This window comes from Bos taurus, chromosome 1 (assembly GCF_002263795.3).
Source record: "Bos taurus isolate L1 Dominette 01449 registration number 42190680 breed Hereford chromosome 1, ARS-UCD2.0, whole genome shotgun sequence".
Classification (NCBI taxonomy): Eukaryota; Metazoa; Chordata; class Mammalia; order Artiodactyla; family Bovidae; genus Bos; species Bos taurus.
This window is the reverse complement of record NC_037328.1, coordinates 138,984,336-139,006,608: the sequence shown is the minus strand read 5'-3', so window position 1 is coordinate 139,006,608 and position 22,273 is coordinate 138,984,336. Positions and strand designations below refer to the sequence as shown.

At 41.1% G+C, this 22,273-nt stretch overlaps 1 protein-coding gene across 5 annotated transcripts in view; it reads left to right on the top strand.

Moving 5' to 3' along the window:
• Positions 1 to 22,273, top strand: part of ATP2C1 (ATPase secretory pathway Ca2+ transporting 1) — a 154,142-nt gene that overhangs the window by 19,093 nt on the left and 112,776 nt on the right. The window contains exons 1-2 of one of the 5 annotated variants that reach the window (XM_024994060.2): positions 9,682 to 9,817; positions 10,544 to 10,722. In XM_024994060.2, the coding sequence (XP_024849828.1) occupies positions 10,717 to 10,722 (6 nt within the window). In that variant the 5' untranslated portion in view covers positions 9,682 to 9,817; positions 10,544 to 10,716. 5 annotated transcript variants of the gene reach the window in all.

Below are 22,273 nucleotides of genomic sequence, written 5' to 3'. Positions count from 1 at the left end.
ACTGTAACACTCAATACAAGATGTACTTTATCATTTGGAGTAGAACAAAGCTCTTTTTACTCTCCTCATAGTGCCTGATGCCATTTCTAGTTTGTCAGCTCACTGTTAAATATTTTGTTAGGTTGGTGCAAATGTAATTGCAATTTCAGACTGTGAATTTTAAATAATTTAAACTAGTCTCAAATGCATCTTTATTAATCAAAATAGGAATAATTACAATTCACAAATTTCTGCCAGACAAAATAAGTTTGTTTATTCCCAGAGCATAAAAACTGTGCTTTGGAATTTAACTCTTGGAAAGCATTTTCTGCCTCCTGATGGTTCTGGAAGAATCTTTGCTGCAAGAAGTTGTCAAGATGCTTGAAGAAGTGGTAGTCGGTTGACAAAAGGTCTGGTGAATATGGCAGATGAGGCCAAACTTCATATCCCAATTCCTTCAACTTTTGAAGCGTTGGCTGTGCGATATGCGGTCAGGCTTTGTCATGGAGAATTGGGCACTTTCTGTTGACCAATGCCAGTTGCAGGTGTTGCAGTTTTCAGTGCATCTCATCAATTTGCTGGGCTTCCCTGGTGGCTCAGGTGGTAAAGCATCTGCCTGCAAGACAGGAGACTCAGTTTCGATCCCGGGGTCGGGAAGATCCCTGGAGAAGGGAATGGCCACCCACTCCAGTAGTCTTTCTTGGAGAATCCCCGTGGACAGAGGAGCCTGGAGGGCTTTGGTCCATGTGGTCACACAGAGTTGGACATGACTGAGCGACTAACACTTTCACTCTCACTTTTCATCAATTTGCTGAGCATATGCCTCAGATATAATGGTTTCACCAGGATTTAGAAAGCTGTAGTGGATCAGACTGGCAGCAGACCAACAAAGAGTGACCATGACTCTTTTTTGGGTGTATGTTTGGCTTTGGGAAGTGGTTTGAAGTTTCTTCTTGGTCCAACCACTGAGCTGTTCATAACCAGTTGCTGTATAAAATCCACTTTTCATTGCACATCAAGATCTGATTGAGAAATGGTCCATTGTTGTTGTGTAGACGATTTTTTTGATTTGCAGTCAGCTCATGAGGCACCCCCTTATCGAGCTTTTTCACCTTTCCAATTTGCTTCAAATACTGAATGACCATAGAATGGTTGATATCGAGTTCTTAGGTAGGTTCTTATGTAGTTGTAAGGGGATCAGCTTTGATGATACTCTCAGTTGGTTGTTGTCAACTTCCAATCACCCACCACTGCTGCGCTCCTCATCTTCAAGGCTTTTGTCTCCTTTGCAAAAGTTATTGAACCACCACCGCACTATATGTTCATTAGCAGTTCCTGGGCCAAAGGCACTGTTGATGTTGTGAGTTGTCTCTGCTGTTTTACAACCCATTTTGAACCTGAGTAAGAAAATCACTCAAATTTGCTTTTTGTCCAATGTCCTTTCCCTTGTCTAAAATAAAGATAAAGTAAACAGCAAATAATAATGAGGAAATTAGCAAAAACAAAATAAAGTGAGAAATGTGCATTAAAATGATGTATAACAAAACCACATTTATTCAAGAATGTATTTCAATATCAAATGGCAAAGTTCAACAATACAAAACCTCAATTACTCTGCACCAACCTAGTAGAGTGGACCACTGGCCTGTATTCCCAGTAGTTGTTAAGTATGTTTCTTAGAAAATAGTTTGGGTCTCAACTTTTTGAACTGAGGACTGGTAGGATTTGTTCAAGCCACCAGTTTGCACTTCAGTTTACTTGTTCCTGTCTTGTAGAGAGCTCTTTTTCTTTCTGGAATCCACATTTTCCTAATGTCCCAAATAAAGGGGATAATTTGGCAATATTAAATTATTTAAAATACCTTCTCAAAGAGGCTACATGATCATTGTCTTTTATAATGAAAAAAGCAAAAATAAAGTTGTCTGAGCTTATATTGTAAGTGCTGCTAATCTAATTTTCCATCTGATCTTTATTTTTTTAAATATTTAAATATTTATTTTACTGCATTAGTTGTGGCACATAGGATCTTGGTTGCCCCATGTGGTATATTTCGTTGCATTGCCCAGGCTCCAGAATATGTGGGCTAAGTAGTTACAGCATGGCAGGTGGGATCTTCATTCCCTGTCCAGGGATCTAACCCATGAAGGTGGATTCTTAGCCACTGGACTACCAGGAAAGTCCCTGGTCTTTATTTGTAGTGATGGATTTTCTAACCTGAAGTTTTTATACTTTAAAAGTTTGCTTGTGTTGTTAAAGCTTCTTCCTGCCAATTGGCAATTCTTCTCCTCTATCACCTATCTTGCACCATCCCTTTGGTGTGGGTCCTCCATTTCATGTAGGATGCTCAACAGAAACATGGTCTGTTTGTTTGATTGTCCTAGGCTAACCTTCAGCATCTTCATAAAGCTTTGGGAAATTTCTGGGCTGTGGATTTCTCTTTCATTTATTATCATAATGGCATTTGGGTGCCTTTTTTCTCATTTGTTCTCCCAATGGGAAGCACAGTGGAGGGAAATAATGTCTGTGGGTGGCCTGGAAAGACAGGGGACAAATTCAGGCAAAGATGCAAGCTTTGCAAAAGTATTTAACTTCTAGAAAATGGTTGGGTAGAAAACTTTATGTGTAAAATGAATCATTTTGGAGGTCTGAAGAAATGCAGCCTTTCCTGAAGCTTTCTCAGATTCCAGTGTGCAGCAGAGTAAAGAGAAATTGAAGGTGTTACTGATGTGAAATTGAGGAAGCTTTTAAATGGAGGGGGGAGGTCTAGGCTATTACTGCCAACACAGCAGGGGGCTATTAGACACACTACGGAATCTGTCCAATAATTTCAACTACTTATGACATCCAACCCATAAGCAAGGCTTTCAAAGCTAGTAGGAGGTATTGGCCAATAGCAATTTAAATTTCTTGGTTTTCCTAAGTCCTAAGGCTTACACCTCATCTCTGAGTCATCTTTTCCAAGAATTAAGAGTAGATGCCATGGATCTAAGGAAATAACTGAAGGGTAGATATCTCTAAGGAATTAACTGAAGACTGTATTGAGAATTCGAGTGTTCTTGGCTTTGTCAGGCATTGATATGCATGCCATTAGAATCTAAAGCACAAGCTCACCTGAAATTTGCTACTTGCACAAAAGAAGCCACCTCAACATTGATATTTTTTAATTTCAAATGGTTCAGATCAGATCAGATCAGATCAGTCGCTCAGTCGTGTCCGACTCTTTGGGACCCCATGAATCGCAGCACGCCAGGCCTCCCTATCCATCACCAACTCCCGGAGTTCACTCAGACTCATGTCCATCCAGTCAGTGATGCCATCCAGCCATCTCATCCTCTGTCGTCCCCTTCTCCTGCTGCCCCCAATCCCTCCCAGCATCAGAGTCTTTTCCAATGAGTCAACTCTTCGCATGAGGTGGCCAAAGTACTGGAGTTTCAGCTTTAGCATCATTCCTTCCAAAGAAATCCCAGGGCTGATCTCCTTCAGAATGGACTGGTTGGATCTCCTTCAAATGGTTACCTGAGTTCAAAATCCAAGTGTGAAATTTCATCTGTTCTGGGCAGTACTCAATACTTAATACCCATGTTAATGATTAGTACCTCTTTCATTCAGATCAAGTTGTCCTAGCTAACCCTTTTGTGGTTTGGAGATGTGAGTTCATTTTTAAACCTTTGAAAATCCATGTTTTTTTTTTTCTTTAAAGGAAAGCAGAGACTCATGTTTTTGTTTGTTCATAGAAAACAAGAAGCAAAGTAACAGTGGGATTATGTTTATTTATTCAACAGTGAAATTTTTTTATGATGACTCTTTTCCAGGTATTCAGTTTGTTGTGATCCACATAGTTAAAAGCTTTAGCATAGTCAGTGGAGAAGAAGTAGATGCTTTTCTGGAATTCTCTTGGTTTTTCTATGATCCAGTGGATATTGGCAATTTGATCTCTGGTTCCTCTGTCTTTTCTAAATCCAGTTTTAACATTTGGGAGTTCTTGGTTCACGTACTGTCGAAGCCTAACTTGGAGAATTTTGAGCATTACCTTGCTAGCTTGTGAAATGAGTGCAATTGTGCATCAGTTTGAACATTCTTTGGCATTGCCCTTCTTTGGGATTGGAATGAAAAGTGATCTTTTCTAGTCCTGTGGCCACTGCTGAGTTTTCCAAATTTGCTGGCATATTGAGTGCAGCATTTTCACAGCATCATCTTTTAGGATTTGAAATATCTCAACTGGAATTCCATCACCTCCACTAGCTTTGTTCATAGTGTGGAAAATTCTTAAACAGATGGGAATACCAGACCACCTTATCTGTCTCCTGAGAAACCTGTATGCAGGTCAAGAAGCAACAGTTAGAATTGGACGTGGAACAACAGACTGGTTCCAAATCAGGAAAGGAGTACATAAAGGCTATATATTGTCACCCTGCTTATTTAACTTATATGCAGAATACATCATGCGAAATGCCAGGCTGGATGAAGAACAAGCTGGAAACAATGGAAACAGTGACAGACTTTATTTTTGGGGGCTCCAAAATCACTGCAGATGGTGACTGCAGCCATGAAATTAAAAGATGCTTGTTCCTTGGAAGAAAAGCTATGACAAAGCTAGATAGCATGTTAAAGAGCAAAGACATTACTTTGCTGACAAAGGTTTATTTGGTCAAAGCTATGGTTTTTTCAGTAGTCATGTATGGATGTGAGAGTTGGACTGTAAAAAAGGTTGAGCGCCAAAGAACTGATGCTTTTGAACTGTGGTTTTGGAGAAGACTCTTGAGAGTCCTCTGGACTGCAAGGAGATCAAACCAGTCAGTCCTAAATGAAATCAACCCTGAATATTCATTGGAAGAACTAATGCTGTCGCTGAAGCTTCAATACTTTGGCCACCTGATGCAAAGAACTGCCTCATTGGAAAAGACCCTGAAGCTGGGAAAGACTGAAGGCAGGAGGAGAAGGGGATGACAGAGAACAAGATGGTTGGATGATATCACCAACTCAATGGATATGAATTTGAGCAAGCTCTGGGAGATGGTGAAGGACAGGGAAGCCTGGGGTGCTGCAGTCCATGGGGTTGCAAAGAGTCGGACACAACTGAGTGAACAACAACAAAATTTTTCAGATTACTCATTTATTCAATAAGTTTTTTATTATGTATTTATTATAGATAATATATTTTGGGACTAGAGATGAATTATGCCAGCTTGAAAACTGGACAGAGTGGCTTTTAAATGGGTACATTTGAATCTCAAATTTTACATTGTATATGTAATGTGGAATATTCTATGGCTATTTTCCATGGAAATAATCAAGTGCAGAGTTGGTTCTTGGATGTGAAGTCACACTCATTTTTCCTCCCTCTCTTTCTTTCCTCATTCACCTGCACCCCGACCTACCCTTATCTCCAACCCAGAAGATTGGTAGTACTATGTACCAAAGATCCCAAATATCACTGCATGCTCAGAACCCTTGAACAGGGGACCTGAGTCATATTTGGAATAAACTGCTTTAAAAATTAAAAGAATATACTTTAAATTCCCTTGTTTCTACTGCTCATTTTTGAGCCCATTTGATTTTCATTCCTGCTTCCAGCTTTTACACTTCCACTACTGCTAAAACATAGAACCAAGGAGATCTATAGCAATACTGGCAGGTTGTTGTTATGACATTCATTTCATAGGACATTTCTTGGAATAAGACTGTATTTTCTCAAATGTGACCCTTAGCATGTCCTTTAGCGTGTTCTTTATCCTGTAAGAAGAAAAATACTTCTCTTGTTCTGTTGGAGTGGGTCAACTTACAAAAATATTGTCTTTATATGCTTTTAGAAGACTCAATTTCAAATATGACAGCTTTTTCTTCCAGCAGCTATGTAAAATTTCTTAATTACTAACTTTGAGTAGTTTAAACAAGTTAAAAGTCAAGACATTGAGGAGAGATTTAAAAAATAACCTTTCCTAAGTTAATTTTAAATCCTAAAGGCCACATCTATCTTTATAATCCAGGTTTATAAAAATGCCGGCTATCAAATTTGATACTAAAAACAGGATAGCTCACAACCTTTGTGTAATAAGGCACAGTATAAATAAAATTAGAACATCATGTCTGTCCTTCCTCAATATTCCCTCTTTGTAATATTCCCCAAAGAAGAGATGTCTGACAAATTTCCCCTCTATTGCTCATGTGTGACCACCTTTTGCATTAGATGTATTTAATTTTATAGGTTAAAGATTTTAACAAAATGGGGTTAAAGATTTTTAGAGCATTTATTTCTAAAGAAGAATTAAGAGGAAACTTGAACATAATATCTTTTGTTGCCATCAATCTTATTTTAGCTCCTTATAGTCCATACTTTAGCTAGTTTTTCTGTATGATAATCTTAAACGTTCATAGCTTATAATTCACACCTGTCTTCATCTTTATCAGATCGTCACAATGATCTTTTGAGGGAAAAAAGGGTGGATATTATGTCTAGATCTATAAAGTTTCATAATATATATGCATGTTATGTTTATCAGTTTAGTTCAGTTCAGTCGCTCAGTTGTGTCTGACTCTTTGTGACCCCATGAATCGCAGCACGCCAGGCCTCCCTGTCCATCACCAACTCCCGGAGTTCACTCAGACTCATGTCCATCAAGTCAGTGATGCCATCCAGCCATCTCATCCTCTGTCGTCCCCTTCTCCTCCTGCCCCCAATCCCTCCCAGCATCAGAGTCTTTTCCAATGAGTCAACTCTTCACATGAGGTGGCCAAAGTACTGGAGTTTCAGCTTCAGCATCATTCCTTCCAAAGAAATCCCAGGGCTGATCTCCTTCAGAATGGACTAGTTGGATCTCCTTGCAGTCCAAGAGACTCTCAAGAGTCTTCTCCAACACCATAGTTCAAAAGCATCAATTCTTCGGTGCTCAGCTTTCTGCACAGTCCGTCTCTCACATCCATACATGACCACTGGAAAAACCATAGCCTTGGCTAGATGGACCTTTGTTGACAAAGTAATGTCTCTGCTTTTCAATATGCTATCTAGGTTGGTCATAACTTTTATTCCAAGGAGTAAGCGTCTTTTAATTTCATGGCTGCAGTCACCATCTACAGTGATTTTGGAGCCCCAAAAAATAAAGTCTGACACTGTTTCCACTGTTTCCCCATCTATTTCCCATGAAGTGATGGGACCAGATGCCATGATCTTCACTTTCTGAATGTCGAGCTTTAAGCCAACTTTTTCACTCTCCTCTTTCACCTTCATCAAGAGGCTTTTTAGTTCTTCTTCACTTTCTGCCATAAGGGTGGTGTCATCTGCATATCTGAGGTTATTGATATTTCTCCCGGCAATCTTGATTCCAGCTTGTGCTTCTTCCAGCCCAGCGTTGCTCATGATGTACTCTGCATAGAAGTTAAATAAACAGGGTGACAATATACAGCCTTGACATACTCCTTTTCCTATTTGAAACCAGTCTGTTGTTCCATGTCCAGTTCTAAGTGTTGCTTCCTGACCTGCGTATAGGTTTTTCAAGAGGCAGGTCAGGTGGTCTGGTATTCCCATCTCTTTCAGAATTTCCCACAGTTTATTGCGATCCACACAGTCAAAGGCTTTGGCATAGTCAATAAAGCAGAAATAGATGTTCTTCTGGAACTCTCTTGCTTTTTCGATGATCCAGCGGATGCTGGCAATTTGATCTCTGGTTCCTCTGCCTTTTCTAAATACATGAACCGTGAACTTCCAGATGTTCAAGCTGGTTGTGTGTATATACACACATAAATGTAGGTAATGCAGCGTTCATACATTTTAGTCCCCTTCCTGCAGAGATGAGGAAGTGGAGACTGCTACATCAAAGTTTCATGCAGGCTAATTTATCAGAGGAGATGCTGAGAGAAGGGAGATTGCTGAAGCTTGTAGCCAAAGCATTCCCCATTGCTCCTACTTAAATATTGTTAACAAATGATACTTTTCATATACACAGGAAGTAAAAGTTGGTGTTACTAATATTGGCCAGCTTGGTTGAGGTGGTGTACAGGCATAGAATAGAGGATCAGAAGGACTGATGTTGAAGCTGAAACTCCAATATTTTGGCCACCTGATGTGAAGAGCTGACTCATTTGAAAAGACTCTGATGTTGGGAAAGATTTAAGGCAGGAGGAGAAGGGGACGACAGAGGATGAGATGGTTAGAGGGCATCATTGACTCAATGGATGTGAGTTTGGGTAAACTCCAGAGTTGGTGATGGACATGGAGGCCTGGCATGCTGTGGTTCATGGGGTCACAAAGAGTTGGACATGTCTGAGCAACTGAACTGACTGACTGTAGAGATATGTTGATGAAGCTTAAGAATCAGCTAAGTGGTTGAAAGCTACCCTTTACAGGTTTCTGTTACTGCCATTTCCTGGAATTTGTGAGATAACTGCCAATGGGTTAAGAATGAAGTATGTAACAATTTTTCTGGACAACCCGTTGGTGTTAATCAGGTTTTTTGTCTTGGCAATACAGATAATGGCTTTTACAACTGAGGCAACCAAAGAGTAAAATTCCATTGTAAGTTACTTTAGATATAAACCATGGAGTGATAAATCTATGGAGGAGGTATTAACTAGGAATTCAGTAGCAATGCAGGAGTATTGCAGTTTACAATAGATAACTGTGAAAAGTTGCCTTTGAAAAAATTTTCGAGGTCATCAAAGAATTTAATGGAGAATTACTCTCTATTTTGTAAGATCACACGTTAATAACAAATAATGTCTATATCTGTGCATTTCCTATTTTAGATATTTTTGTTTTTAATGTGATACTGTGCTGTCAAAGTCCATAGTAACAATCATTCCAAATTGATTAAAACATTGAGTAAGAGATAGAACTTTCATTGTTGTACCGATCATAATCTTACACGTATCAGCCCTAAACAAACAAAAATCATTAAGCATACAAGCCAAAGATGGCTATATATATAGTGTGATTTTAGGGTTTCACTTTTGAAATTTTAAAGTGACCTCACAGAATAAAATCGCGATGTTTCTTCAATCAATCCTTCAATCAGGATTTTTGATCCTAGACTAGTTCCACTTATCCTGGGGCCAAACAGAATAGGTAACTCTGTCCCTTTGTTTATTTTGATGCTGAACATGTGGTAAGAGCACATAAGGATATGTTACAGGACCTGAAGGCTAAGGGGCAAAATTTTCAACAGGCCTAAGTGTAGATGAAGAAAAACACCTCTAAGCATATAAGGAAAGACGTTTCTTTGGCCATCTCCTGAGTTCTTTGCAGGATGCGCTGGAACTCAGCAGGTATAGACCTGCCCTCTAGTGGATTTGGGGGCGAGAGGATTTAGGTTCAACCTCTGCTATGTCAGACTTGACAAGGATTATTAAACTCAACCGTCCATCAAAACTGACTTGATGGGGGTCTCGGTTAGGTGCTGAGCAAGGGGAAATTTCAAGTGCCAAGAGTCTAAAGGTAACGCCGGTTCCTTAGCTTCCATCTGGGGGCGCGAGGCCTTTAGCTATTCTAGCCTCTCCGGTTGCACACTGGAACCGATGATCTCGGCTCCTCTGCCCGAGTGCGCTGAGGCTGAACCCCATCGGGATGGAACTTTGAGACGTGGCCCCGCGGGGACCTGCGCCACGGTCAGCGGACAGCAGCAGCGATAGGCCTGCAAGCGAGGCTGCGGGTCAGCGCGTCGCCCGCCCAGATTGTGACGGCCGCCCTGCGGGAGGGGCTCCCCACCTCATCGTCCGGGCGCTCAAACATCTCGCGGGCCGCGAACATGGCTGCGCCTGCCCGCTCGGACCGACCCCGCGGCTGCCTTCTGAGGAGGCGCGGCAGGCGCGGGGGAGCGGGTGGCTCTCCCACACTTGCGCCGGGCAGGTGCGTGGAGAGGCCGAGCACGTCTCCGGGGTAGGATAGGGGTGACAGCAGGGGAGATGGGATCTGAGCGAGCGCCCCTAGCCGCAGCCCCCTCCGGACCGGCAGCCTGGCCTCCACTCACTTCCGCCGTGCCCGCCCGGGCGTGTTAGTGCGCCTGCGCCCGCGCCCCTCACGGCGGAAGTGGTGGCGACAAAGCTCGGTCCGCGGGCGCCCGGGAGTGCGGGGCCGACCCGGGGTGCGGGGCGCGCCGGGGCGGCGGGCGGCAGGGAGGGCGGAGCCCAGGAGGCGGAGGCGGGAGCAGACCAGCACGGCCGCATCGAGCCCGGGCCGGCTCGAGACCGGTCTCCTCACCTGCTCCCCTTCCCGCCCCGCCCGCCCTCCCGGTCACCGCCCTCACGCCGGGAGAGGCGCCCGTACGGCGCCGCCGCTTGGCAAGCCGCTCCCGCGAGCTTGCGGGTGAGTGCCCCGCAGCCCAGAGAAGGGTATGGGGCTTTGAGGGGGGGGGCGCGCCCGGATTACCCACTGTCCCCCCGTTTCCAGAAACTTCTAGGTCTTGGGGGGCGTCCAGAGTACCCGGCTGGGGGCGTCTCCGGGGCGCTGCCCGGCCGGCCTGAGTTGAGGGATGCGGGCGGCCAGGGCGCGGGCGCGGGGCCTGAAGCTCCTGGGGCGGTGGGCGGTGGTCCCTCCCCGCCCCCGTCAGCGCTGCTTCTCCGGTTTCTCTTGCAGATGCTGCTGCTAGGGGTGGTGGGCGCAGCCGCGGGCCGCGTGGCCGGGAGCGGGGGTGACGGCCTGGGATTCCGGGGGCTTCTCTTGTTCTCCTCCTCTCCTTCTTCCCAGTGTGGCCGTGGCTGACACTAAAGACTTTGTAGCCATCAACCCAAGTGCAGTTTCGATGGAAGATGAAGGTAAAGGCCCCCCGGCAGGCGGGTTGCAGCGCGGAGTTGAGGGTGTGGTGGTTGGCTTTTAAGTTGTCTTTCTCCACGTTTTTGGTTCTGATTTTATTTTTTTCCTTCGATTGTGAAGTCCAAGGAATTGCCTTCCTGAGATATCTAGCTTGTATTTTCGTAGCATAGGGAGTTTCAGAAATTAAGGTTCTGTAGGGTGACTGAGCTTGATAATGCTTTCCGGAGGAACCAGCTTTCTTTAGCTTGGGGTTTGGAAGGGAAGTTTTCATTTCAGATGGCATCTCTGCTGTTTCCATGGTTCTCAGAGAGGAATCACTCCAGGGGAGGTGGAGATGGGAAGGGAAGGCTCTGCATTGCATCCCTCTGTATTTGCCTTTATTTGATTTAACTGGATTCCTTTATAAGAAAGAAAACAATAATTTAAGTTCAGTTTTGGGGAAGAAAATTCAGTGTTTTTCAGTTCACAAAAATCAACTCTGACTTTAGCTAGATATTATGAGGTGGTTTCCTTTCTTGAAAGTTCCTCCTCGTTTCAAAACATGCCTTATAGGAGGTTGACAGTGGAACCTGTTCGTCCACTGGACGCTGCAAATACACCGGATTATCATGCACATGTTACTCGATTCCTTTGGCCTTATGAAATATTTAGTACTTTCATACATAGCACTTTTTTTTATTTTAATCGTTGAACAACTCTGAATAAATGTCGTTGTTTTTTCCCTCTTGAAAAAACCGCACTATTCTTTGGATTGACTTGTGTGTGATCATCTTTTTAAATTTATTCCTTTTTTTTTTTTTTAATAAAGTGGGGCTGCAAGATGCTATGAAAAATGTTTACAGATCACATTTTGTACTCATGTATCTTTGGTTTTTAAAATTTGCACCTGGTACAGCGGAGCTGCAATTGGGCTTTCTGGCAGCTTTCTAATTTGTTTTTCCATTGTTGAAAACGTAAGGTTGATTGTACTAAGTAGGACTAGTTAGTTTAAAATAGATGTTTCTTATATGTGATAATCTATTTTGTTGTCTGAGACCCCTGGGATGTGAGGGAAATATGACAAAAGGCATGATTATCTTGCTTAATTTTACTCTGGATGGATAATTGGTAGAAGACATTTTCTGAAATACTAATGTAAATAACTGCAGAGGATGTTTACTGTCTAAATTGGATCTTTAGAAACAGCGTTCGAAAGCAGTGATTTTTGCTGGTAATATGGAAAATCACTTTTCTGAATTTTTTTCTGCCTTGTCTGTATTAATAGGTTTAAGGAAGGCAGATCTTTTCCTCAGAAGAGACAAAGAATATTAAGCATTCATATACCTGTTTGTTGGTAGTTGCATCTTAAATAACATGTGAAACTTGAGCTTCTGCTTTACCATGTTTACTAGAATGTTACCAGATTTAAGAGTATAGCCTAAAGTCAGTGGGTTGTTATATGTTGCTTTTCTGTTTCTTGCTCTTTCTTGAAAAGGAGTATGACTAATAAAGCTGATTCTCATTGTCTGTTGGGGTGGGAGGGAGTGGTTGTGAGATGGGATGAGCTGGGAGGGAGTGGTTGTGAGATAGGATGAGGTGGGAGGGAGTGGTTGTGCTTTGGAAGCTTGGTGTACACTTGTGGCTGACTGAGTCTTGGTACTTTATGGTTAAATAATGATTTGGCCTCATAGTAAAAGGTTATTCAATTCTTAGAAACTGGTGGGGGGTTTCTGCCTCATAATTGAGGCCATTTTTGCCAGCTTTTCATTCCCATTACACCATTTTTTCCTTTTTCTTAAAACATTTTTAAGAACTTGTATATAGCCTAGAAATTTTCAAAACCATTTGTCCGTTTTGAAATACTTAGATCGCTTTCCTTTTTATAGACAGTGTTCTCTTTCAGATAAGATATATTATTAGCATCTTACGGGTGTGAAACAAATGGATTGGAATTATACCTTAACCACTAAAAGTTGTGTGACTTTTAAGTAAACTCATCTTTCTGAGCCCCTCTGGAAACATCTATAAATGGGATTGATAATATTTAGCTTACATATTTAGGAGAGTTAAATGAGAAACCCTGCATAAATTCTCTTGGGAGAGAGAAAGGCTAGCATTGAAGATATGCATTGTGGAACCAGACAACTTGATTTGAATGCTGGATCCCCACTTACCATCATGTGGCCTTGTGCACATTAATAAAGCTGGTTTTGTTTCAGTTTCTTTATCTGTGAAATAAAGATATTGATAGAGTTTACCCAGGTGATGCAGTGGTAGAGAATCCGCCTGCCAGTGCAGAAGATGCAGGAGACGCCAGTTCGATCCCTGGTAGGGTAGATGCTGTAGAGTTGAAAATGGCAACCCACTCTGGTATTATTTCCTAGAAAATCCCATGGACAGAGTAGCCTGGTAGGCTACAGTTCATGGGGTCTCAAAAGAGTCGACCATGACTGAGCAACTGAGCATACACACACATACCATGTGAATAGCGTTTAGGTTGTTAGTGTTTCGAAAAAGTATGTGGCAGTGCTCAGTAAATGTTAATTGTAAATAGCCTTGCCTAGTGTTTACATCGTAATGTTATAACATTGAATATTGAAAGGGGGTACAGTAGTGGCCAGAATGCTCTGCATGAAGTTGTCATTATTAGTTACGGAACGGGTAGAATTAAGGGCAGTATTTTCTTTAGTGTTAAGGCCTTAAACCCATAGAGAAAAATTGGAGCTCTGCCAACAAACCAGGGGACAGTGTAAAAAGAGATAGGCTTGGATTTGAATCCTGTCAGGTACTTTTTTTTCCTCTCCTAAAAGTCTCACGAGTTACTCAGTTTCTAAAGCTTTCTTAGCTGCTAAGTTTTTCCATCTGTAAATGGGCTAAATGCCTTTTTTTGGAAGGTGAGTGTAAGGAGAGAATGAAGCCTGGTATGTAAAGTGCCCAGGAGGATGGCTGATACACAGCCTGGTGAGCCTCTGAGTGATTGCTTGCTGCTGTTCCCCAGAAACAGAGACTCCTCTGGTTGGTGTGTAGGTAAGTTCCCCCTACCTCTAGGTGTGCGCAGGATGGAATTGCCAGTGGCCCCGGGAGCAGGAGCCTGGAGGTCCTAGGGCACGTGCCATGTCTACAACTTCATCTCTATGACTCCTTTCAGCCACGGTGCTCATTTCTTTCTATTCTTTAGTTTTGATTCTTCTGGACCTTTCTCCCACTTTATCCACAAACCTTGACCAGATTTTAGCCTTAGCCTCCAGGATGAATACTCCAGTCAGTCCCTGAAAGTATCTGAAATGTTGGTTTCCTGGGAATTTCAGGGACTGGTCCTACACTTCCATTCGTGGGTTAGGATTTTATCCATATCCTAGATCAAAGCAGATAACATGTAGGAATTGAAGATGCACAAAAAAATGGCTCTTTTTTTGATTTTTTAAAAATTTATCGTTTGGATGTTTAAAAGGACGATTTATTAGAAAAGCTATTTCCAGCTGGATAATTTGCAAATCCTTCCCAATAATGGATTTTTTCTTTGGAGCAAATCTGGTCTTTTACATAGAAAAACCACTATAAATTTAATACACATGAAACTATTTAACATAACCTTAAATATAGAGATTAATAACCTTCAAGATTTTAGGACATGCTTAATTAAGGTTAGAGGATAGGCTAGTCCATCTAGAATAAATTCACTCGAGCTTTTTGGATAGCATTTGAAAATGATAGTATGTTTCTTTGCACTTTTTAAAATAGTTTCTTATTCAAGTTCAAATTGTTAATCACTGGAAATGTGTTAAGAAAAGATTATGTTAGGATAGTTGGAGGAACTGTAAGGAAAAAGGGATGAGAAGCCATGTTAATTGTATTTCTTTAACAGGAAATAATAGAAAACCAAGTTGTAAAAATATTTTATATCTTTAGCTGTAGAAAATAATTTATTATGTTTGTTGTTTTGTTAATAAAATAATTTTAATCAGTATTTCTAGAAAAGAGTTGAAACTAAAAATTATGTGGTAGCATTTTATAAACTGTAGTAACCCAGAGTTAGGATGCTGCAGAGAATGTTGGTAAAATGTCTTCTGACAGTTCAGCCCTAAAGATGTGATTTGTGTTAATGTTTTTATTATTCATTTAATGTCAGCAGAATTCAACTCTGTTAACTGAAGCAGTACCAATCAAAATAGTCTAGGGAACATCCCCCTTGAACCTCAAGGCTGATTTTCTTTTGTGATCTTGGTTAACCATAATCTGTTTAAATTTCATAATCAAGTTTAAATTTTGTTTTAAAGTAGGAAGGAACACCTTAGTCGTGGTTTAGTCGCTAAGTCGTGTCTGACTCTTTGCGACCCCATAGACTGTAGTCTGTCAGGCTCCTCTCTGTCCATGGGATTCTCCAGGCAAGAATACTGGAGTGGGTTGCCATTTCCTTCTCCAGGGGATCTTCCCAACCCAGGAATTGAACCCAGGTCTCCTGCTTTGCAGGCAGATTCTTTATCAACTGAGCTACAAGGGAAGCTCTAAGAACACCTTAGCTTGATAGTAAAATTAGCTGGGATAATTTTAAATTACACCGTTGTTACATGTAATATCTTAAAGATCTCTTTATATGTTCAAAAGTTCTTCCCACCTTTACTTTGTTAAAAGACAGATTTTCTTTATAGTAATTTCAGGCATCAGTTGTGACAAGATTATTTTTACAGTTTTCATGAGGACAAGTGTTGGTAAAAGACAGTAAAGTAAAAACTTGTTGGGTGAACTCTTGGTTAATGCCATTGTTTCCTGCAGGAAAAGATTTCTCAAAAAAAAAAAAAGGCCTTCAGTGCAATTTCCTCTTAAATTTATATGGCTGCTATTTATATGCATTGGTTAATATGTGTTCCAGCTTTTAAGGTTCTAAGTTAATATTGACAAAGGTATACATCCTAGAACTAGTCTTTTCTTAGTATCTGGGGATTGGTTCCAGGAACCCAACAGATATCAAAATCTGAGGATGCTCAAGTCCGTGATCCAGAATGGTGTCATAATTTACATAAAGCCTGTGCAGGTGCTCCCTTACACTTTAAGTTATTTCTAGATGGCTTTTAATTCCTAATGCAATCTAAATGTTTTATGTAAATACCTGTAGAAACAATGCAAATAGTTGCTGGCATGCAACAGATTCAAGTTTTGCTCTGTGAAACTTTCCGGAATTTTTTTTTTTTTTGATCTGCAGTTGGTTGAATCTGCTATACAGAACCTGTGGATAAGGCGAGCCGACTGTACAAGGCAATAAGGCGAGTTGACTGTACAAGGCCATTACTCAAATTAGGTTAGTTTAGGCTAAGCTTATTGGATACATTTAGGAAAAAAACGAATGAAATGTTACAAGGCTATATATAGTAGGTTAAGGAAGGAGAAAGACAGTAACAGCAGGGGTCAGAAGCATCACTTTAAGATGATTCCTAACTGGGCATCTAATTCAACTTCAGTCTTTCTGCATCTGGTATTAGAGAATGTATGAATATGATTATGTCTTTAATATTCCTGTTAATGATAATTTCTTAAGGGAGATCTTTTGGCTTGGCTTTTGATCATTTCATGATGACACAGACTTAAACTTGTATCCCTCATGAGGAAATAATAGCAATTTAGCACAATGCATTTCTTTATTCTTTCAGAAAACTCTGAGACATTGAAGGATCCTTGTAGAAATTATTTTGATTTGTTTATTTACTTACATAGAACAAATAATCTGATAAAGTTGGAATAGCAGTAGGACCCTGACACTGAATATATTTGCTACCCTGTACTGGTGTTTAATGTTCAACCCTTTATAGGAAAACTCAGAATAATAAGGCAGAAGTATTTAGGTTGTTACCCATAATACTTTTCTGGATCATTGTTTTGTTTTTTTAACTGTGAATTATAAATTAAAACTTTTGATTAGGTTGTGAATTTTAGGTACTGAATTTAAAGTTATCTTGATTGTGATGTCTTAAAGTCACAATAAAGCATTTCCTAAGAACCATTAATATAATGAAGTTCTATTGTCTGCATAGAATAAAGATCAACTTTGAAACAGATCCTGGATTTTTATGTCACCTCAAAGCCTTTCATTTGCTAAATAAATTAACATTTTGGTGCTGTACATCATGTTATGAATGTGCTATATATGTCTTTATTGAATTCACTTCAGTTTAGTCGCTCAGTCGTGTCCGACTCTTTGCAGCCCCATGAATCGAAGCACGCCAGGCCTCCCTGTCCATCACCAACTCCCGGAGTCCACCCGTATATGCAGTTATTTCACTAGACTCGTTTGATTGTTGGTTTTAGAGTTTCCCTAGTGGAATGTTTGCTGCATTTACCTCTGCGTTTATACATTGGGATGGGCAGAAATGCTAGTTGGTTCAGGCTTTCTTTGGGAATCTTATCTCACTTCCCTCTTGAATGTCAGTTCTACGTTCGCTTGGAACAGACAAAAGTGATGCATGGCACAAGTGCCAGGAATAGCATGCGAGCCGCTTTTTAATGGCAGGTCAACTAATCTCTCGGAGTCCTTTTCTTAATGCTTGTCAGGGCTGCTTTTTACTGTGATGGGATGTTAAGTTTCAGTTTCCTTTCCTACTCCAAAAAAAGAGGATATGGTGTTTGCTGACCACTCTTTAGTATCTACCAGCCCCTGACCCTAGAGGTTGGTAGTCTGTTATACCTTGATGTGTACCCTTAATTCATTTGAAGGATCAAGAGGTGAGTTTCTTCGAATTTCTACCAGTGGTAGAAAGGAGGGGAATTGGCCATGTATCTACATTAGAATGATGGAAATGTCGGGTAGGGATGGATGAGAGACCCATTTTACTCCTCCAGAAAACTAGCAGAACTTGGACAGTATCTCAATAATAGGGAATGCTGGGGAGGGTTGAGTCAGAAGTGACTACAGCTGTAGAACCAGTGCAAGTGGGTGAGTGGAGGTGCTGCTGATTGGCTGGAGGAGTTGGCTGATGTGGGGGCTGGCCAGAGGGACGGTGTTGAAGGTCACATTGTATGTGGAGAGAAGTTTGTTTTAAAATTGAACATCACTAGAAGTCATCGAAACAGCAAGAGTTCCAGAAAACATCTATTTCTGCTTTATTGACTATGCCAAAACCTTTGACTGTGTGGATCACAATAAACTGTGGAAAATTCTGAGAGATGGGAATACCAGGCCACCTGACCTGTCTTTTGAGAAACCTGTATGCAGGTCAGGAAGCAACAGTTAGAACTGGACATGGAACAACAGACTGGTTCCAAATAAGAAAAGGAGTACGTCAAGGCTGTATATTGTCACCCTGTTTATTTAACTTCTATGCAGAGTACATCATGAGAAACTCTGGGCTGGAAGAAGCACAAGCTGGAATCAAGATTGCCAGGAGAAATATCAATAACCTCAGATACGCAGATGACACCACCCTTATGGCAGACAGTGAAGAGGAACTAAAAAGCCTCTTGATGAAAGTGAAAGAGGAGAGTGAAAAAGTTGGCTTAAAGCTCAACATTCAGAAAACGAAGATCATGGCATCTGGTCCTATCACTTCATGGGAAGTAGATGGGGAAACAGGGGAAACAGTGTCAGACTTTATTTTTTGGGGCTCCAAAATCACTGCAGATGGTGACTGCAGCCATGAAATTAAAAGACGCTTACTCCTTGGAAGAAAAGTTATGACCAAACTAGATAGCACATTGAAAAGCAGAGACATTACTTTGCCAACAAAGGTCCATCTAGTCAAGGCTATGGTTTTTCCAGTGGTCATGTATGGATGTGAGAGACGGACTGTGAAGAAAGCTGAGTGCCGAAGAATTGATGCTTTTGAACTATGGTGTTGGAGAAGACTCTTGAGAGTCCCTTGGACTGCAAGGAGATCCAACCAGTCCATCCTAAAGGAGATCAGTGTTCATTGGAAGGACTGATGATAAAGCTGAAACTCCAATACTTTGGCCACCTCATGCGAAGGGTTGACTTATTTGAAAAGACCCTGCTGCTGGGAGGGATTGTGGGTAGGAGGAGAAGGGGACGACAGGAAGAGATGGCTGGATGACGTCACCGACTCAATGGACATGAGTTTGGGTGAACTCTGGGAGTTGGTGATGGACAACTGGCGTGCTGCCATTCATTGGGTCGCAAAGAGTTTTGACACGACTGAGCGACTGAACTGAACTGAACTGGGCTAGAAAACCAGGGTTCAAAGCAAGCTCTTAGGGCAAAGATCTTCAGCTATTCCTCATTCATTTTGAACAGGATCTGGCATATAGCCCTTGTCCATTAAATGAAAATACTGGCTTATTCACTCTAACTCAGTAGTGCTCAGCTGGGGGCAGTTTTGCCCTCCATGGGACATTTGGCAGCATTTAAAGAGGTTTTCATTGATCACAACTGTGGGAGGATACTTTTGCCATGCAATGGATAGAGGCCAGTGATTCTGGTACACATCCTGTGATTTACAAGACAGTCCCCCTGTCCCTACCAGAACAAATAATTACCTGGCCCCAAATGTCAGTGCTGCTGAGATTGAGAAATGTTGTTCTAGCCAAAGTCAAGGAAGTTAACTCCTCTAAGCCTTGATATCCTCACTTGTGAAGGGAGAATGATGACTCTACCTCATGAAAAAGCTGCTCAACAAATAAATATTTCCTTTACCTTGGTTGGTAAATAGATTTGAGGACGTTACTTTTGGCATTGATCTTTCTTCTAATTTCAAGGCTTCACATATTTTTCTGTGAGATGAGTGGGATACCTAGCAAACTATAGCAGCTTTTTTTCTCATAGTTTCTTCAAATTATGTTGTTTTTGACTCTGTTGGCTTGGGTTTGAGTATTTCATGATTTGTTTCTATTAATAGGCAAAAATGTTAAAGTCAGGATTAAAAGTTTTTAATGTAGGCTGAATTCTTTATTTCACTAGCTTTCAGAAATTCTACTGTTTGAAAGCAGTATTACTGTTCTTTGAAGTGTTGTGAGTTATTTGTTTCAGAAAATGGCAGGCCTCCTGTCTGTGATGTCCTTTTCCTTTTTATCCAGTTACAAAATTTCAAGTAGCCTCCTCTTAGAAGTCAGTGATTTCTTCAGATTTGCTTATTTAGGTTTGGATAGGTGACTTTCATTTGCTTGTCAGGTATCTTTTTATTCTCTTTTGTTAGGTGTGGACATTACCACCAGCTCATCCACTCGTGTTTGGGACTCCAGGAAACATGTATTTTCAGTTCTAATGCAAGGGACCATTCTAATATTCTCACTGTGTTTAATGTTTCTTTATATGTATATAGTTGTGTGGCATTGTCATTTTTGAGGAATCTTTTATTGGTATATCTGTAGGAAAAATGGAGGCAATAGCAACCCACTCCAGTGTTCTTGCCTGGAGAATACCAGGGACGGCGGAGCCTGGTGGGCTGCCGTCTACGGGGTCGCACAGAGTTGGATACGACTGAAGTGACTTAGCAGCAGCAGCTGTAGGAAAAAAAACAGTTCCGTTTTCCTATACATTAATTTCCCCATCTGTCACAAGAGATTAATAAAGTAAAGGTGACTTTATGGTAGCAAAGTAATTCTCATTCAGCTTAAATCTTAAGATTCAAAGTTGGTAGCTTTTGATGCTATTGTATCTGACCACAAATTGCTGAAAGGGCTTTTACAGCTCCCTGCTGTACCTATAGCCATCTCAGTCAGGTAAGTACAGAGTGTGAAGAAGGCTACAGTCATGTCTTTGATTTCATAAGTGATTGGTTTGCCATAGCCTGTAAAATTAAGTCCATCAATTAACTACTGTATGAAATGAATGTCATTAGCATAGGAGGAAGGAGGAGAAGTAATCTACCATTTGTCTGTAGATTTCAAGGAAAGTGATTCCTTTAACAAAAGAGGACCGCAGTCTTTTTTAAAACTCTGTTATTACTGGTAAAATAATAGTTGTTAGCTGAAGGCTTTAAGAAATGGTAGTTGGATGTTTAATAATGTGTAATTTTTCTTCGTAATGTAATAATTTAATTGTAATTAATACCTTCCTCGTGTGAGGAGGTACTTTGAAACTGTAAGCATCCTGCATCTCGTCATACTTTTCACAGGCCAATTTTTGCCTCTGTTGTAGGCTCTTGCTGGCAGCAGTTAATACTGTGGTGATTACTTAATGATGATTTTCTGTTTCTTTTGTCAGAGAGGAAGAAAACTTTACATTTCTATGTTTTTCTGGCTGGTCTAAGAATTAGAATGGCATGAGACAGATTAACAGGAGAAAATCAAATTTTAATTCATATGTATAGGAACCCCACATTGATGAGAGTCAGAGACTGCACATGTATGAGAGGTTCAAAGACAGGAAGGTAAAATGAGATGAGTATGCCATTCTGAGCTAAGGAATGGGGTTAGGGGCCTAGGGCTTCCAAGGACAAGAGGATCATGTTTGGTAATTAGATATTTGCTTTGCTATATTGATAGAGCAACTTAATCTCTGGTTGTAACTCTTTTTCTGGGTAAAATCGCTAGTTCAGATTCTGTAGTAGGTTGTCAAGGCGTGAGCAGTAGTATCCCTTGAGCGTACCGGATCTCTTTTGCATTTAGCTCAAAAAAACCCACATGCCAAAGTGGTATATCTTTGGGAGACCTGTTCTGAACTCCTGTACTCTCATTCCTTCTATATTTGCTAATTGCAGTTCTATGTTAAGAATTGATCTTTTCCCTCCATTTACTAATTGCCCAATTATTTATTTACATGGATCTGTGGATATTTATTTTTACCATATGAGTTAAAACATAATGCTTTGTTGCTCAACTCATTCCAGCTTTGGTTATTGGGAACAATTACAAATTTGCCTGCTGTGTGTCCTTTATACAGTGCATCTATAATTTTGTGAGTACTAATTCACTTTCTGATACCACAGTTTCTAGGTACATCTCATGTTTTACCTGTTTGCAACAGCCATGGAGTCAAACCGTTTTTTTCAAAGAAGGCAGATTCATTTTCGGAGAAGGCAATGGCACCCCACTCCAGTACTCTTGCTTGGAAAAATCCCATGGACGGAGGAGCCTGGTAGGCTGCAGTCCATGGGGTCGCGAAGGGTTGTACACGACTGTGCGACTTCACTTCCACTTTTCACTTTCATGCATTGGAGAAGGAAATGGCAACCCACTCCAGTGTTCTTGCCTGGAGAATCCCAGGGACGGGGGAGCCTTGTGCGCTGCCATCTATGGGGTCGCACAGAGTCGGACACGACTGAAGCGACTTAGCAGCAGCAGCAGCAGATTCATTTTATTGGAGATTGGTATCTAGAAGCCAAGATCTGGGTGCCAGGTGTGCTCAGTACTCTTGGGATGTTACTGTTTCTAGGTCCTCTCAGTAGACAGAGCTAGCACATATATGTACAGTAATACACGTTTGTAGTAAACATACATTTTTATTTCCTTATCTATCAATCTGTAAATAAAAATCACGAGTTCTTACTGATGCTGCCACTTCCCATCCCATACCTCAAGACGCATGTAGCTCCCCAACCCCCTGGCCAGCTTTTCCCCTTTCATTTCCTTCTCCAAAGGTAGGAACCCTGATTCTTACCCACAATATATTTACTTCTTTGTTCAGTCCTT